Source organism: Pelodiscus sinensis, unplaced genomic scaffold, assembly GCF_049634645.1.
Source record: "Pelodiscus sinensis isolate JC-2024 unplaced genomic scaffold, ASM4963464v1 ctg215, whole genome shotgun sequence".
NCBI lineage: Eukaryota > Metazoa > Chordata > Testudines > Trionychidae > Pelodiscus > Pelodiscus sinensis.
Window position 1 is genome coordinate 67501 of NW_027465879.1, and position 17100 is coordinate 84600.

Here is a 17100-nt window from a genome sequence, read left to right on the forward strand (position 1 = left end):
GGCTCGGGGGGGGGGCGGAACGGGGGGGGGCCTCCGCGCTGCCCAGCAGCAAAGGCAAAAAGTTTGGAGGCCGGCTCTGCAGGGCGGGAGTGGGGGAGGGTCCCATGGGGCAGGGTCCTATGGGGCGGGGCGCCGGGGGGCGGGGCTGGCGGGGGCGCCCCCCACACACCATCTCTCTGGTTTGCAGGGCACGGGCGGGTCCAGGGCAGAGTCCGGAGGCCGCATGTGGGGCAGGCTGGTGGGGCCGGGCAGCAGGGTCCGCGCCGCCTGGGGGTCGCTGCGGGCCATGGGCACGGCCGGGGCTGGCCGGGGGGTCCTGGCCGGCAAGGTGGCTCTTGTGACCGCGTCTACCGAGGGGTGAGTGACCCCTGTGGCCCCCACACTGCCCCCCACTCCCGCCCCACAGCCCCTGCCCCACAGCTCTGCCGGTGCCCCCCACTCCTGCCCCACAGCCCCTGCCCCACAGCTCTGCCGGTGCCCCCCACTCCTGCCCCACAGCCCCTGCCCCCCAGCTCTGCCAGTGCCCCCCACTCCCGCCCCACAGCCCCTGCCCCACAGCTCTGCCGGTGCCCCCCACTCCTGCCCCACAGCCCCTGCCCCACAGCTCTGTCGGTGCCCCCCACTCCTGCCCCACAGCCCCTGCCCCCCAGCTCTGCCAGTGCCCCCCACTCCCGCCCCACAGCCCCTGCCCCACAGCTCTGCCGGTGACCCCCACTCCTGCCCCACAGCTCTGCCGGTGCCCCCCACTCCTGCCCCACAGCCCCTGCCCCACAGCTCTGCCGGTGCCCCCCACTCCTGCCCCACAGCCCCTGCCCCACAGCTCTACCGGTGCCCCCCACTCCTGCCCCACAGCCTAATCCTAACCCACTCCCACCCCCAGCCCTGGTGGTGTCCCCCACTCCCGACCCACATCCCCTGCCCCACAGCTCTGCCAGTGCCCCCCCACTCCTGCCCCACAGCCTAATACTAACCCACTCCCACCCCCAGCCCTGGTGGTGCCCCCCACTCCCGACCCACAGCCCCTGCCCCACAGCTCTGCCGGTGCCCCCCCACTCCCGACCCACAGCCCCTGCCCCACAGCTCTGCCAGTGCCCCCCACTCCCGCCCCACAGCCCCTGCCCCACAGCTCTGCCGGTGACCCCCACTCCTGCCCCACAGCTCTGCCGGTGCCCCCCACTCCTGCCCCACAGCCCCTGCCCCACAGCTCTGCCGGTGCCCCCCACTCCTGCCCCACAGCCCCTGCCCCACAGCTCTACCGGTGCCCCCCACTCCTGCCCCACAGCCTAATCCTAACCCACTCCCACCCCCAGCCCTGGTGGTGTCCCCCACTCCCGACCCACATCCCCTGCCCCACAGCTCTGCCAGTGCCCCCCCACTCCTGCCCCACAGCCTAATACTAACCCACTCCCACCCCCAGCCCTGGTGGTGCCCCCCACTCCCGACCCACAGCCCCTGCCCCACAGCTCTGCCGGTGCCCCCCCACTCCCGACCCACAGCCCCTTCCCCACAGCCCTGCCGGTGCCCCTCACTCCTGCCCCCAAACCCTGCCCCCCAGTGCTGCTGGTGCCCCTTGCTCTGAACCACAGCCCTGCCCTCCAGCCCTGCCCCTCACTCCCACCCCACAGCTGCTGCCCTGCCAGTGCCCCCCAGCCCTGCTGGTGCCCCTTATTCCCGCGCCCACTGTCCCCCAGGATCGGGCTGGCGGTCGCCCGGCGCCTGGCACAGGACGGGGCCCACGTGGTGCTGAGCAGCCGGAAGCAGGGGGAACGTGGATCGGGCCGTGGCCGAGCTCCGGGCCCAGGACCTGAGCGTCTCCGGCACCGTGTGTCACGTGGGCAGCGCGGAGGATCGGGAGCGGCTGGTGGCCACGGTGAGCCCAGACCCCGGGTCCTCGTCCCGGCCCACAGGCAGCGGGGGCCAGTGGTTAGCGCAGGGAGCCAGGACCCCTGGGGTCTCTCCTTGGTTCTGGGAGGGCAGCGGGGGCCAGCGGTTAGTGCAGGGAGCCAGGACCCCTGGGTTCTCTGCCTGGCCCTGGGAGGGCAGTGGGGCCTAGTGGGTAGAGCAGGGAGCCAGGACCCCTGGGGTCTCTCCTTGGTTCTGGGAGGGCAGCGGGGGCCAGCGGTTAGTGCAGGGAGCCAGGACCCCTGGGGGTCTCTCCTTGGTTCTGGAGGGGCAGCGGGGCCTAGTGGGTAGAGCAGGGAGCCAGGACCCCTGGGGTCTCTCCTTGGTTCTGGGAGGGCAGCGGGGGCCAGCGGTTAGTGCAGGGAGCCAGGACCCCTGGGGTCTCTCCTTGGTTCTGGGAGGGCAGCGGGGCCTAGTGGGTAGAGCAGGGAGCCAGGACCCCTGGGGTCTCTCCTTGGTTCTGGGAGGGCAGCGGGGCCTAGTGGGTAGAGCAGGGAGCCAGGACCCCTGGGGTCTCTCCTTGGTTCTGGGAGGGCAGCGGGGCCTAGTGGGTAGAGCAGGGAGCCAGGACCCCTGGGGTCTCTCCTTGGTTCTGGGAGGGCAGCGGGGGCCAGCGGTTAGTGCAGGGAGCCAGGACCCCTGGGGTCTCTCCTTGGTTCTGGGAGGGCAGCGGGGCCTAGTGGGTAGAGCAGGGAGCCAGGACCCCTGGGGTCTCTCCTTGGTTCTGGGAGGGCAGCGGGGCCTAGTGGGTAGAGCAGGGAGCCAGGACCCCTGGGGTCTCTCCTTGGTTCTGGGAGGGCAGCGGGGCCTAGTGGGTAGAGCAGGGAGCCAGGACCCCTGGGGTCTCTCCTTGGTTCTGGGAGGGCAGCGGGGCCTAGTGGGTAGAGCAGGGAGCCAGGACCCCTGGGGTCTCTCCTTGGTTCTGGGAGGGCAGCGGGGCCTAGTGGGTAGAGCAGGGAGCCAGGACCCCTGGGGTCTCTCCTTGGTTCTGGGAGAGCAGCGGGGCCTAGTGGGTAGAGCAGGGAGCCAGGACCCCTGGGGTCTCTCCTTGGTTCTGGGAGGGCAGCGGGGCCTAGTGGGTAGAGCAGGGAGCCAGGACCCCTGGGGTCTCTCCTTGGTTCTGGGAGGGCAGCGGGGGCCAGCGGTTAGTGCAGGGAGCCAGGACCCCTGGGGTCTCTCCTTGGTTCTGGGAGAGCAGCGGGGCCTAGTGGGTAGAGCAGGGAGCCAGGACCCCTGGGGTCTCTCCTTGGTTCTGGGAGAGCAGCGGGGCCTAGTGGGTAGAGCAGGGGCTGGGAGCCAGGACCCCTGGGGTCTCTCGATCTCCTTCGGTAACTGTCCCCCCCCCATGCCCCCCAGGCTCTGGAGCGTCACGGGGGGATCGACATCCTGGTGTCTAACGCGGCCGTGAACCCCTTCTTCGGCAGCACGCTGGAGGCCAGCGAAGACGTGTGGAACAAGGTGCGGGGGGGTCTCTATGGGCTGGGGGCAGAGCGTGGGGCCGGGGGCAACCGAGGGGCAGATGCCGGACCCCCCCTTAACCCCCCCTTTCAGATCCTGCAGGTGAACGTGGCGGCGACGGCGCTGCTGGTCGGCCTGGTGGTGCCCCACATGGAGAAACGGGGGTGAGTCGGGGGCACGTGGGGGAAGGGGACCCCAGGGGAGACAAGGACCCAGGAGGAGGAGGGGGAGCAGGGATCCCAAGGAAGGGGGAGGGGGCACCCTGGGGCGGGAACACGAGGCCGTAGGGGGACTGAGGGGTGGGGGGGGTCGTGGGGGTGGGGGGAGCAGGTCTCTCTGGCTCATTCGCTCTCCCCCTGCAGGGGCGGCTCCATCGTGCTGGTCTCGTCCATTGCGGGGTTCTCCCCATTCCCGGTGAGACGCCCTGGCCCGGGTGGGGGGGCCGGGTGGAGGAGCAGGGGGGGCTGAGGCAGACTGGCAGGGGGGCAGAGGGAGAAGGGGGGGGCAGAGCATGCTGGGGGGGGCAGAGGGAGGCCAGGAAGCTGCCGGAGAAGGGGGGGGGGCAGAGCAGGCCGGGGGGGCAGAGGGAGGCCAGGAAGCTGCCGGAGAAGGGGGGGGGGCAGAGCAGGCCGGGGGGGGCAGAGGGAGGCCAGGAAGCTGCCGGAGAAGGGGGGGGGGGCAGAGCAGGCTGTGGGGGGGGCAGAGGGAGGCCAGGAAGCTGCCGGAGAAGGGGGGGGCAGAGCAGGCCAGGGGGGGCAGAGGGAGGCCAGGAAGCTGCCGGAGAAGGGGGGGGCAGAGCAGGCCGGGGGGGGCAGAGGGAGGCCAGGAAGCTCCCGGAGAAGGGGGGGGGGCAGAGCAGGCCAGGGGGGGCAGAGGGAGGCCAGGAAGCTGCCGGAGAAGGGGGGGGCAGAGCAGGCCAGGGGGGGCAGAGGGAGGCCAGGAAGCTGCCGGAGAAGGGGGGGGCAGAGCAGGCCGGGGGGGGGGGGGGCAGAGGGAGGCCAGGAAGCTCCCGGAGAAGGGGGGGGGCAGAGCATGCCAGGGGGGGCAGAGCAGGCCAGGGGGGGCAGAGGGAGGCCAGGAAGCTGCCGGAGAAGGGGGGGCAGAGCAGGCCGGGGGGGCAGAGGGAGGCCAGGAAGCTGCCGGAGAAGGGGGGGGCAGAGCAGGCCGGGGGGGGCAGAGGGAGGCCAGGAAGCTCCCGGAGAAGGGGGGGGGGCAGAGCATGCCGGGGGGAGCAGAGGGAGGCCAGGAAGCTCCCGGAGAAGGGGGGGGGGCAGAGGGAGGCCAGGAAGCTCCCGAGAAGGGGGGGGGGGCAGAGGGAGGCCAGGAAGCTCCCGGAGAAGGGGGGGGGGGGGGCAGAGGGAGGCCAGGAAGCTGCCGGAGAAGGGGGGGCAGAGCAGGCCGGGGGGGGGCAGAGGGAGGCCAGGAAGCTCCCGGAGAAGGGGGGGGGGCAGAGCATGCCGGGGGGAGCAGAGGGAGGCCAGGAAGCTCCCGGAGAAGGGGGGGGGGCAGAGGGAGGCCAGGAAGCTCCCGGAGAAGGGGGGGGGCAGAGGGAGGCCAGGAAGCTCCCGGAGAAGGGGGGGGGGGGCAGAGCAGGCCAGGAAGCTGCCGGAGAAGGGGGGGGGGGCAGAGCAGGCCAGGAAGCTGCCGGAGAAGGGGGGGGCAGGCCGCAGGTGGGGGCTCCGGGGCCAAGCTGCACTGACCCTCCCCCCCCACAGGGCCTGGGCCCGTACAGCGTCAGCAAGTCGGCCCTGCTGGGCCTCACCAAAGCCCTGGCCCCCGAGCTCGGCCCCTGCAACATTCGCATCAACTGCCTGGCCCCCGGCATCATCCAGACCAAGTTCAGCGCCGCTGTGAGTGGGGGGCGGGGCCAGCTGGGGGGGGGGGACCTGGCAGGTGACCGTCCTCAGCCCTGGAGGCGGGGCCTCTCTTGGGTCAGGGTAAGAGGGACGAAGGTCCCTGCATGGACTGAGAACTGGTGAAAAAGCCAGGAGACAAAGGGTAGGAAGAAATGGTCAGTTTTCCGAATGGAGGGGTAACTCGGGGTGTCCCCAAGGGTCAGTCCTGGTCAGCGTATTCGTACATGATCTGGAGAAAGGGGTGAGCAGGGAGGTGGCAAAGTTTGCAGACGACACTAAACTGCTCAAGATAGTTAAGACCAAAGCAGACTGTGAAGAGCTTCCAAAAGATCTTGCAAAACTAAGTGATTGGGCAGCAAAATGGCAAATGAAATTTAATGTGGATAAATGTAAAGTAATGCACATCGGGAAAAATAACCCCAAATATACACAGAATATGATGGGGGGCTAATTTGGCTACGACAAATCAGGACTGAGATCTTGGAGTCATCGTGGGTCGTTCTCTGGAGACGTCCAGGCAGTGTGCAGCGGCCCTCAGACAAGCAAACAGGATGTTAGGAATCATTAAAAAAGGATAGAGAAGAAGACGGAGAATATCTTATTGCCCTTCTATCAATCCACGGTACACCCACATCTGGAATGCTGCCTACAGATGTGGTCTCCTCATCTCGAAAAAGATCTACTGGCATTGGAAAAGGTTCAGAGAAGGGAAACTAAAATGCTGAAGGGTTTGGAACGGGTCCCCTGTGAGGAGAGATTAAAGAGACGGGGACTTTTCAGCTTGGAAAAGAGGAGACGGGGGGATAGGATCGAGGTGGGTTTAGAGAAAGTGAATAAGGAAAAGTTCTTGACTTGTTCCCGTAATATAAGAACTAGGGGCCACCCAATGAAACAAATGGGCAGCAGGTTTAATACAAAGAAAAGGAAGTTGTTCTTCACACGGCGCACAGTTAACCTGTGGAACTCCTCGCCGGAGGAGGCTGTGAAGGCCAGGACTAGAACAGGGTTTAATACAAAGAAAAGGAAGTTGTTCTTCACACGGCGCACAGTTAACCTGTGGAACTCCTCGCCGGAGGAGGCTGTGAAGGCCAGGACTAGAACAGGGTTTAAAAGAGACTAGATACATTCATGGCAATTAAGTCTGTTCCTGGCTATTAGCCAGGCTGGGTAGGAATGGGGTCCCAGCCTCTGTGTGTCGGAGGGTGGAGATGGATGCAGGAGCGAGATGGCTGGATCATTCCTGTTCAGTTCTCTCCCTCTGGGGCACCTGGCGCTGGCCACTGTGGGCAGACAGGACACTGGGCTGGATGGACCTTTGATCTGACCCAATATGGCCGCTCTTATGTTCTCATAGGGGGCACAGCGGGGGCGGAGCCTCGTGCTGGGGGCGGGGCCTCAGGTCGGGGGTGGAGCTCTGACCCCCAGCTCTGGTTTGTCCCCCAGCTGTGGAAGGACGAGGCGGTGAAGGAGAAAATGATGGCGAACCTAAGAGTGCAAAGGTACCAGCAGCCCCCGTCCCCCCATCTCCCCGTCCCGCCCCCCTGCCCCCGCTGACCCTGTCTCTCCTCCCCAGGCTGGGGGTCCCATCGGACTGCGCCGGACTCGTCTCCTTCCTCTGCTCCCCCGACGCCGCCTACATCAGCGGGGAGACCGTGGTGGTGGCCGGGGGCGCCCCCTCCCGGCTCTGAGCCCCTCCGCCCCCGCGCAGGGATGGCCTGACCCCAGACTGGGGGCTGATGGCTAACGGGGGGCACGCAGGGAAAGGGGTTTTAGGGTCCCCTCTTGGGGGCCTGGGAGAGAGGCGGGTTTGGGCAGCAGGAATTTTGGGGTGGCGTGAGGGAAGTGGGGGAAGCAAGATTTTGGGGTGCTGGGAGTTTATGCTCCATTGTCGGGGGCTGGGGTGATCTGTGGGGAGGAAGGAAGTGGAGAAGATTTGAGGATGGGGGCAAGGAGGGGCAGCCAGAGGGCGGACGGGGGCAGGGAGGGTGATGGACTTATTGGGGTACACCCTAAGGCGGAGAAGTGGGGCAGGTTTTGGGGGGCAGCATCAAGGCAGGGAGGAGAGGGTGAGTTGGGGGTTTGGAAGGATGGTTTAGGGGGACAGGCCCCCATGTGGGGAGGGGGTTGAGTGTTGGGGGGCCCGGGGACCCCACCCTTCCCCCCCTCCCCATGTACCAAAGATCTGATGAATTGTGGGTCTTGGCTGCATCTTTGGGGGAGTCTATAATGGGGGTAAGGAAGAAGGGGAAGGGCAGGGGGTCTACAATGGGGGGAAGGGATTGTAAAACATCTGTCGAGGGGGCGGGGCCTAACAAGAGTCCCGCCCTCCCTGCACACCTACACTTGGCCCGGCGCCGCTGAGTCGCCATTTGACCCTCTCGACCGTCCCGCCCCCGGCGCCAGGAAATCGTCTTTTCTGCGACCCTCCCGCCCTCGCCTCTCTTGATGCCCCGGAACGTCCCGGGCCGGCGCAGCGACGCCCTGGGTCTCCGTTCACCGCCCCGGGCCTTTGGGAAAGTCCTTCCTACCCTGCGCTACCGCCGGGGACACCGGGAAGGCCGGACCGCGCGGCTCCCCACACGGAGGAAGACCAGGAAGAACTCTCCGTGTTGGCTTTGGCCAACCCCTACAAGGCCAACTCCCCGGTTGCCAAACGTCGCTTTCCCTCCCACCCAGACCCGCTCGGACGGGCTCCAGCCGTTCCCTCCCGAAACACCAACGGCGACTCTTCCAGTTGACCCATTGCCGAGTTCGGTCGCCCATAAAACGGCCCGTCCCGTCGGGGATGTGTGATCGCGTCCCGGGGGTCGTCCCTACCCACCGCGAGTCCCGCTGCCGTCGGGGCCACGGCGCGGTGACCGGCTGCCTCACTCTGAGAATTGGGTCACGACGGCGTCGGGCCGGCGGATTGTCACCTCTTCGGGCCGTGCGGCGTCTCCGGCGTGAATCCGCAGGCAGCCTCCCACGCCCCGTCCTCGCGACCGTGACGCCTTCCTGTGAGCCGATCCGCAGCCGCGCGGGTAACCGTACCGTCGACAAATCGCTCTCGGCTGCGTCAGAATAAACACACCGGCAACCGACACTCGCGTCTTGTGGGTTTGGCTCCCAATTCTTCACGCGGCGGTTCCTCTGCTCTCTCGGTCGTTCCGGGGCGTCTCGTTTGGGGGAGACCAGGCGCGTGGAGCGGGCGAGTATGGCGACGCCCGTTGGCTGTCCCTCCGGCCCGCGGTGCGCGTGAAACCCGTCCCACAGAAATCCGGCTTGCAGCTGGAAGCGCCGGGTGTAGCTAAGGAACACAGGGCGTAGATCTCGACGTACGTTGGGGCGGCTGCACTGGGCCCCGGGTCTCAGCGTGTTCTTTGCAGCTAGCCGAGCGCGCTTGCTTTGGTTTGGCTTTGTATTCTGGGCCGTTGATCCGGCCAAACCGTCACACCATCCGGTGGCACTCGGCTCGACTCTGTTCCTTGAAACACGCCAGCATCTCCAGCGACGTTTCCCTCCTGCGCTTTTAAATTCGGTCGCCCTGCAGAGCTCCCTCCGCGGCGCGTTTTCATTCTCGGCCCCCGGCTTTCCGTGCCGATTCCTAGCACAGCTGTTGTGTGGTGTGCAGAAGGTAAATAAGGAGGCTCTATTTACGCCTCCTCCTAAGACGAGACCGAGGGGTTGCCCAATGAAATGGAGAGGCTGCAGGTTCAGAAGAAACCAAAGCAAATATTTCTTCATACGCTGCACTGTTAACTGGTGGAACTCCTCGCCGGATGATGTGGTGAAGGCCATAACAGGGTTCCATAAAGAGCTAGATCATGGAGGTTTCGGTCCATCGATGGCTGCTAGCCACGCTGGGTCGGGAGGGTATGCCTGGCCTCTTTGTCAAAAGCTGGGAATGGGTGACGGGAGGAATTGTTTGATTCCCTGTTCTGTTCACTCCCTCTGGGGTACCTGGCATTGGCCACTGTCGGCAAACAAGACCTTGGGATCTGGCCCCTCTCACCGGGATCCCCAGGTTGGCGCTTTTCCCGGCCTGCGCCTGGAGGTGCCTTCGCCCCCCGCGCAAAACCAACGGAGGAGGTTGGCTAAATCCCCACGAACGCTCTCCGCCGCCTGCTTCGGGAAGGAGCCTTTCCTGCCGCTTGCAGACTTGCCCTCCTTTCGGTTTTCTTCTTGCCGCTCCGGGTTTTTGCTCGGTTGGTGGATTAACCTGGTAAAAACCCAAGGAGACGGGCGCTACGTCTCGTCTTTCTCCGCGCTCCTGTGGTGTTCCCGACTGGTTCCAGATAACCTGCCTCTAGAGAACTCTCTCAAGGAAAGGGGTGTGACGATGCAGCGCCGGAGGTTTATGTCCGACAGGGCAGAGCTGGCCTGGAGTCCTTTAGGGGACGTGGCTCAGGGCCGAGGGCTGGCGGGGGGCGGCCCGTTGGGGGCCAAGGGCTGGGGGGAAGGATTTGGGGCCGGGGGCCACGGGCCTGGTCTGGTGGTCTGCGATGCAGAGCCCCCCCCCCCAACCGGTCAGTCTGCCAGGGTTTGGGCCCCTCAGGTCTGGGGGCCGCGGTGTCCCCTGGCTGCGAGCGCCCCCACCTGCGCAGGGCCGTGGGGCAGCCATGGCTTGAGAGGGGCCGTTTTCTTCCCCCCCCCCCCCCCCCCGGTTTAGGAGGATTTGTGAATAAACGGACTCACAGACGGACACGTCTCAAATACACCGAGAGGACCAGGGCATGCCAACAACCTTGTTGTTTTGCTGAAAAATCTATTTTCTTCAAACCTTCATGTGTAAACAGATACACAGGTGTGCACAAACACACAAACATGCACGCACGGAAACACATGCTCTGAAACACACATGCACGCACTGAAACACGCACACACACGCCCTCTGAAACATACGCTCTGAAACACACGCACAGAAACACACACACACGCACCCTCTGAAACACACACACACACACCCTCTGAAACACGCACACACACCCTCTGAAACACACACACACGCACCCTCTGAAACACACACACACGCACCCTCTGAAACACACACACGCACCCTCTGAAACACGCACACACACACACCCTCTGAAACACACGCACAGAAACACACACACACACCCTCTGAAACACACACACACACACCCTCTGAAACACACGCACAGAAACACACACACGCACCCTCTGAAACACACACACACGCACCCTCTGAAACACGCACACACACACACCCTCTGAAACACACGCACAGAAACACACACACACACACCCTCTGAAACGCACACACACGCCCTCTGAAACATACGCTCTGAAACACACGCACAGAAACACACACACACGCACCCTCTGAAACACACACACACACACCCTCTGAAACACGCACACACACACACACCCTCTGAAACACACACACACACACACCCTCTGAAACACACACACACACACACCCTCTGAAACACACACACACACACACACCCTCTGAAACACACGCACAGAAACACACGCACCCTCTGAAACACACACACACGCACCCTCTGAAACACGCACACACACACACACACACACCCTCTGAAACGCACACACACGCCCTCTGAAACATACGCTCTGAAACACACGCACAGAAACACACACACACGCACCCTCTGAAACACACACACCCTCTGAAACACGCACACACACACACCCTCTGAAACACACGCACAGAAACACACACACACACACCCTCTGAAACACACACACACACACACCCTCTGAAACACGCACACACACACACCCTCTGAAACACGCACACACACACACCCTCTGAAACACACACACAGAAACACACACACACCCTCTGAAACACACACACACACACCCTCTGAAACACGCACACACACACACCCTCTGAAACACACGCACAGAAACACACACACACGCACCCTCTGAAACACACACACACACACCCTCTGAAACACGCACACACACACACCCTCTGAAACACACGCACAGAAACACACACACACACCCTCTGAAACACACACACACACCCTCTGAAACATACGCTCTGAAACACACGCACAGAAACACACACACACACCCTCTGAAACACGCACACACACCCTCTGAAACATACGCTCTGAAACACACGCACAGAAACACACCCTCTGAAACACACGCACAGAAACACACACACACACCCTCTGAAACACACACACACGCCCTCTGAAACATACGCTCTGAAACACACGCACAGAAACACACACACACACACCCTCTGAAACACACACACACACACCCTCTGAAACACGCACACACACACACCCTCTGAAACACACGCACAGAAACACACACACACACACCCTCTGAAACACACGCACAGAAACACACACACACACACCCTCTGAAACACACGCACAGAAACACACACACACACACCCTCTGAAACACACGCACAGAAGCACACACACACACACCCTCTGAAACACACGCACAGAAACACACACACACACACACCCTCTGAAACACACGCACAGAAACACACACACACACACACCCTCTGAAACACACGCACAGAAACACACACACACACACCCTCTGAAACACACGCACAGAAACACACAAACAGCTTTCAGGTGCCCATTCAGTATTTCAATACTTTATCTCCCCCCACGCCCAAGGGTAGCAGAGGCGGCCCCAGCCCGGGGTGGGGGGGGCACAGCTCACAAAGCAAGGGGGGGGATCCTATTACTTAAATCCAGGTAACCCAGGCAGAGTCCGGAGGCCGCATGTGGGGCCGGGCGCTGGGATCCACCCGCATGGGGTCACTGCGGGCCATGGACACGGCCGGGGGGGTCCTGGCTGACAAGGCGACTCTTGTGACAGCATCTATCAAGGGGTGTGACCCCCACCCCTCCCACAGCCCTGCCAGTGCCCCCCACTCCCGCCCCCACTGTCCCCCGGGATCGGGCCGTGGCCGAGCTCCGGGCCCAGGACCTGAGCGTCTCCGGCACCGTGTGTCACGTGGGCAGCGCGGAGGATCGGGAGCGGCTGGTGGCCACGGTGAGCCCAGACCCCTGGGTCCTTGTCCCGGCCCACGGGCTGTGGGGACGAGTGGTTAGAGCAGGGAGCCAGGACCCCTGGGGTCTCTCCCCCGCTCTGGGATGGCAGGGCCCGGCCCCCAATCTCCGCCCCCCCCGGGCATGGAGCATCACGGGGGGGTCCCACATGGCCGTGGGGAGCTGCGGGGAGTCCAGGGGGAAGGAAGGGGGGCGGGGGACCCCCAGGGAGCAGTTTCTGGCTCATTCTCTCCCCACAGGGCTGGCTCCGTTGTGCTGGTCTCCCCTGGGCTTGGGGGTGACTTGTGGGGTGCACAGGAGCTGGTTGGGGGTCAGGGGGTGGTTGGCGGCTGCAGGGTGGGGGGCAAGTCGGGGGGGCACCGGGCCACACTGACCCTGCCCCCCCCATGGGAAAAGGGCCCCGCTGGGCCTCACCAGAGCCTGGGCCCCCGCAACGTTCACACCCACCGCCGGGGCCAGGCCAGGTGCAGCTTGGCTGTGAGTGGGGGGCGAGGCCTCCCTGGGGCATTGATGGAGGCGGAGCCTGACTGGGGCGGGGCCTCACAGGGGCATTGATGGGGGTGGAGCCTGACTGGGGCGGGGCCTCACAGGGGCATTGATGGGGGTGGAGCCTGACTGGGGCGGGGCCTCACAGGGGCATTGATGGGGGTGGAGCCTGACTGGGGTGGGGCCTCACAGGGGCATTGATGGGGGTGGAGCCTGACTGGGGCGGGGCCTCACAGGGGCATTGATGGGGGTGGAGCCTGACTGGGGCGGGGCCTCACAGGGGCATTGATGGGGGTGGAGCCTGACTGGGGTGGGGCCTCACAGGGGCATTGATGGGGGTGGAGCCTGACGGGGGCGGGGCCTCACAGGGGCATTGATGGGGGTGGAGCCTCACAGGGGCATTGATGGGGGCGGAGCCTGACTGGGGCGGGGCCTCACAGGGGCATTGATGGGGGCGGAGCCTGACTGGGGTGGGGCCTCACAGGGGCATTGATGGGAGTGGAGCCTGACTGGGGCGGGGCCTCACAGCGGCATTGATGGGGGCGGGGCCTGATGGGGGCGGAGCATCAGGGGCAATTCTGGGGACAGAGCCTGATGGATGACGGAGGCCTCAGGTGGGGGCGGGACTGTGACCCCTCAGCTGTGGAAGGGGGGCTGTGAGGGGGCCATTGATGGAGCACTGGAGGCTGCAAAGGTCCAGCCCCCCCCGGCAGCCCCCCAGCCTCCCTCCAGCCGGGTTGCAAAGGGCGGGTTGCAAAGGGTGGCAGCTCCCCCGCCGGGGACGCGCTGGGCTCCGGGCCCCGCCCGGCGCTGGAGACGCTGTGGGAGGCCTCGAGCCCAGGCCTGGCCCAGAGAGATGTTGCGTAGGCCCCGTGCTCTGGCGCCCAGAGCCCCAGGGTGGCCCCGCCCCCGGCCGCCCGCTGGGACAGGCTCCGCCCCACAGACGGGGAGCTGGGGGGCCGGATCACAGCCGGGGCCCACGGATGTCCCCGCCCGTCCCCCCCGCCTAGTGGAGCCATGGAGTCGGCCGGCTCCAGAGTCCCCCCGGGCTCCTGCCTGTGCGATCCCAGACCTGCCCCTGTATCCGTCCCTCCCTCTCTCCCGAGACTCGTCCACCCACCCTGTCCGTCCGTCCGTCTGTCCCTCCCGAGACACGTCCACCTGTCTGTCCACCCGCCCCGTCTGTCCGTCCGTCCATCTGTCCCTCCCTCCCGAGACACGTCCACCTGTAGAACCATAGACCCCTAGAGCTGGAAGAGTCCAGCCCCCTGCTCTAGGCAGGCCCAGTCCCAACTAAAGTGATAGGGAATAGCCAGCATGGGTTTGTGAAGAACAAGTCATGCCAAACTAATCTGATAGCTTTCTTTGATAGGATAACGAGCCTTGTGGATAAGGGAGAAGCGGTGGATGTCATATACCTAGACTTTAGTAAGGCATTTGATACGGTCTCGCATGATATTCTTATTGATAAACTAGGCAAATATAACTTAGATAGGGCCACGATAAGGTGGGTGCATAATTGGCTGGATAACCGTAGTCAGAGAGTTGTTGTTAACGGTGCTAAATCCTGCTGGAAAGGGATAACAAGTGGAGTTCCTCAAGGGTCTGTTTTGGGACCCGTACTGTTCAATATCTTCATCAATGATGTAGATATTGGGATAGAGAGTACGCTTATTAAGTTTGCAGATGATACCAAACTGGGTGGGGTTGCAACTTCTTTGGAGGATAGGGACATAATTCAAAATGACCTTAGCAAGTTAGAGAAATGGTCAGAGGTAAACAGGATGAGGTTTAATAAAGAGAAATGCAAAGTGCTCCACTTAGGAGGGAACAATCAGTTCCATACATACAAGATGGGAAGCGACTGTCTAGGAAGGAGCATGGCGGAAAGGGATCTAGGGGTCATAGTGGACCACAAGTTGAATATGAGTCAACAGTGTGATGCTGTTGCAAAAAAAGCAAATATGATTCTAGGTTGTATCAACAGGTGTGTTGTAAGCAAAACTCGTGAAGTCATTCTGCCGCTCTACTCTGCACTAGTTAGGCCTCAGCTGGAGTACTGTGTCCAGTTCTGGGCGCCACATTTCAAGAAAGATGTGGAGAAATTGGAAAGGGTGCAGAGAAGAGCGACAAGAATGATTAAAGGTCTAGAGAACATGACCTATGAAGCCAGGCTTCACGAACTGGGCTTGTTTAGTTTGGAAAAAAGAAGATTAAGGGGGGACATGATAGCGGTTTTCAAATATCTAAAAGGGTGTCACAAGGAGGAAGGAGAAAATTTGTTCCTCTTGGTTTCTGAGGACAGGACAAGGAGTAATGGGCTGAAAGTGCAGCAGGGGAGGTTTAGATTGGACATTAGGAAAAAATTCCTAACTGTCAGGGTGGTCAAATATTGGAATAAATTGCCAAGGGAGGTGGTGGAATCTCCCTCTCTGGAGATATTTAAGAACAGGTTAGATAGACATCTGTCAGGGATGGTGTAGACGGAGCTTGGTCCTGCCTTGAGGGCGGGGGGCTGGACTCGATGACCTCTCGAGGTCCCTTCCAGTCCTAGGATTCTAACCCAGCCAAGGCTTTGTCAAGCCAGGACTGAAACACCTTGAGGGATGGAGACTCCACCCCTCCCTCGGGAACCCAGCCCAGCGCTTCCCACCCGCCCAGTGAAAGAGTTTTTCCTAATATCCAACCTGGACCTTTCCCACCACAACTGGAGCCCATTGCTCCTTGTTCTGCATCTGTCACCACTGAGAACAGCCTCTCGCCAGCCTCTCTGGAACCCCCTTCAGGGAGGTGCAGGCTGCTCTCAAATCCCTCCGCTGGCCCCTCTCCAACGCGCCCGCGTCCTTCCTGTAGTGGGGGGCCCAGAACTGGACACAACACTCCAGATGTGGCCTCCCCAGAGCCGAATAAAGGGGAATAATGACACCTCTGGATCTGCTGGCCATGCCCCTCCTAATGCCCCTAATACCCCATTCGCCTTCTTGGCTACAAGGGCCCCTGCTGACTCATCTCCAGCTTCTCACCCACTGGACCCCCAGGGCCTTTTCTGCAGAACGGCTGCTTAGCCCGTCGGCCCCCAGCCTGGAACAATGTTTGGGATTCTTCCGGCCCCAGGGCAGGACTCTGCACTTGTCCCTGTTGAACCTTGTCCGTTCCTCCGTCCGTCTGTCCCTCTCTCCCTCCCTCGACACATCCACCCGTCCATCCCTCCCTCCGTCTGTCTGTCCCTCCATCCCTCCCTCGACACATCCACCCGTCCATCCCTCCCTCCGTCTGTCTGTCCCTCCATCCCTCCCTCGACACATCCACCCGTCCATCCCTCTCTCCGTCTGTCTGTCCCTCCATCCCTCCCTCGACACATCCACCCGTCCATCCCTCCCTCCGTCCGTCTGTCCCTCCCTCCCTCCTGAGACACATCCACCCGTCCATCCCTCCCTCCGTCTGTCTGTCCCTCCATCCCTCCCTCGACACATCCACCCGTCCATCCCTCCCTCCGTCTGTCTGTCCCTCCATCCCTCCCTCGACACATCCACCCGTCCATCCCTCTCTCCGTCTGTCTGTCCCTCCATCCCTCCCTCGACACATCCACCCGTCCATCCCTCCCTCCGTCCGTCTGTCCCTCCCTCCCTCCTGAGACACATCCACCCGTCCATCCCTCCCTCCGTCTGTCTGTCCCTCCATCCCTCCCTCGACACATCCACCCGTCCATCCCTCCGTCCGTCTGTCCCTCCCTCCCTCCCTCGACACATCCACCCGTCCATCCCTCCCTCCGTCCGTCTGTCCCTCCCTCCCTCCCTCGACACATCCACCCGTCCATCCCTCCCTCCGTCTGTCTGTCCCTCCATCCCTCCCGAGACACATCCACCCGTCCATCCCTCCCTCCGTCCGTCTGTCCCTCCCTCCCTCCTGAGACACATCCACCCGTCCAGCCCTCCGTCCGTCTGTCCCTTCCTCCCTCCCTCGCGAGACACATCCACCCGTCCATCCCTCCGTCTGTCTGTCCCTTCCTCCCTCCCTCGCGAGACACATCCACCCGTCCAGCCCTCCGTCTGTCTGTCCCTTCCTCCCTCCCTCGCGAGACACATCCACCCATCCTTCCACCCACCCACCCACCCTGTCCATCTGTCCGTCCATCCATCCACCCGTCCATCTCTCCATCCTGCCACCCATCCACCCCTCTGTCCATCCCTCCCTCCGTCTCTCAACACATCCGTCCATCCTTCCCTCCGTCCCGAGACATATCCACCCACCCATCCCTCCCTCTGTCCCTCTGTCCATCCCCCCAGCCATCCCCCCCCCCGTTCCCAACCCTCCCTCCCCAGGCCACCCCTGTCTGTATCCAGCATCCCCCCGCCCCCGCTGAC

General features: G+C 63.3%; 1 protein-coding gene across 1 annotated transcript in view; it reads left to right on the forward strand.

The window, feature by feature from the left end:
* LOC102453809 (dehydrogenase/reductase SDR family member 4-like) overlaps positions 1 to 8296 on the forward strand; it is an 8466-nt gene extending 170 nt beyond the window's left edge. Inside the window, 9 exon segments of the mRNA XM_075915978.1 lie at positions 188 to 357; positions 1692 to 1761; positions 1763 to 1870; positions 3259 to 3360; positions 3454 to 3524; positions 3723 to 3774; positions 5076 to 5210; positions 6660 to 6715; positions 6790 to 8296. Of these exon segments, the coding sequence (XP_075772093.1) occupies positions 224 to 357; positions 1692 to 1761; positions 1763 to 1870; positions 3259 to 3360; positions 3454 to 3524; positions 3723 to 3774; positions 5076 to 5210; positions 6660 to 6715; positions 6790 to 6904 (843 nt within the window). The 5' untranslated portion in view covers positions 188 to 223 and the 3' untranslated portion in view covers positions 6905 to 8296.
* The last annotated feature ends 8804 nt before the right edge of the window (positions 8297 to 17100 follow it).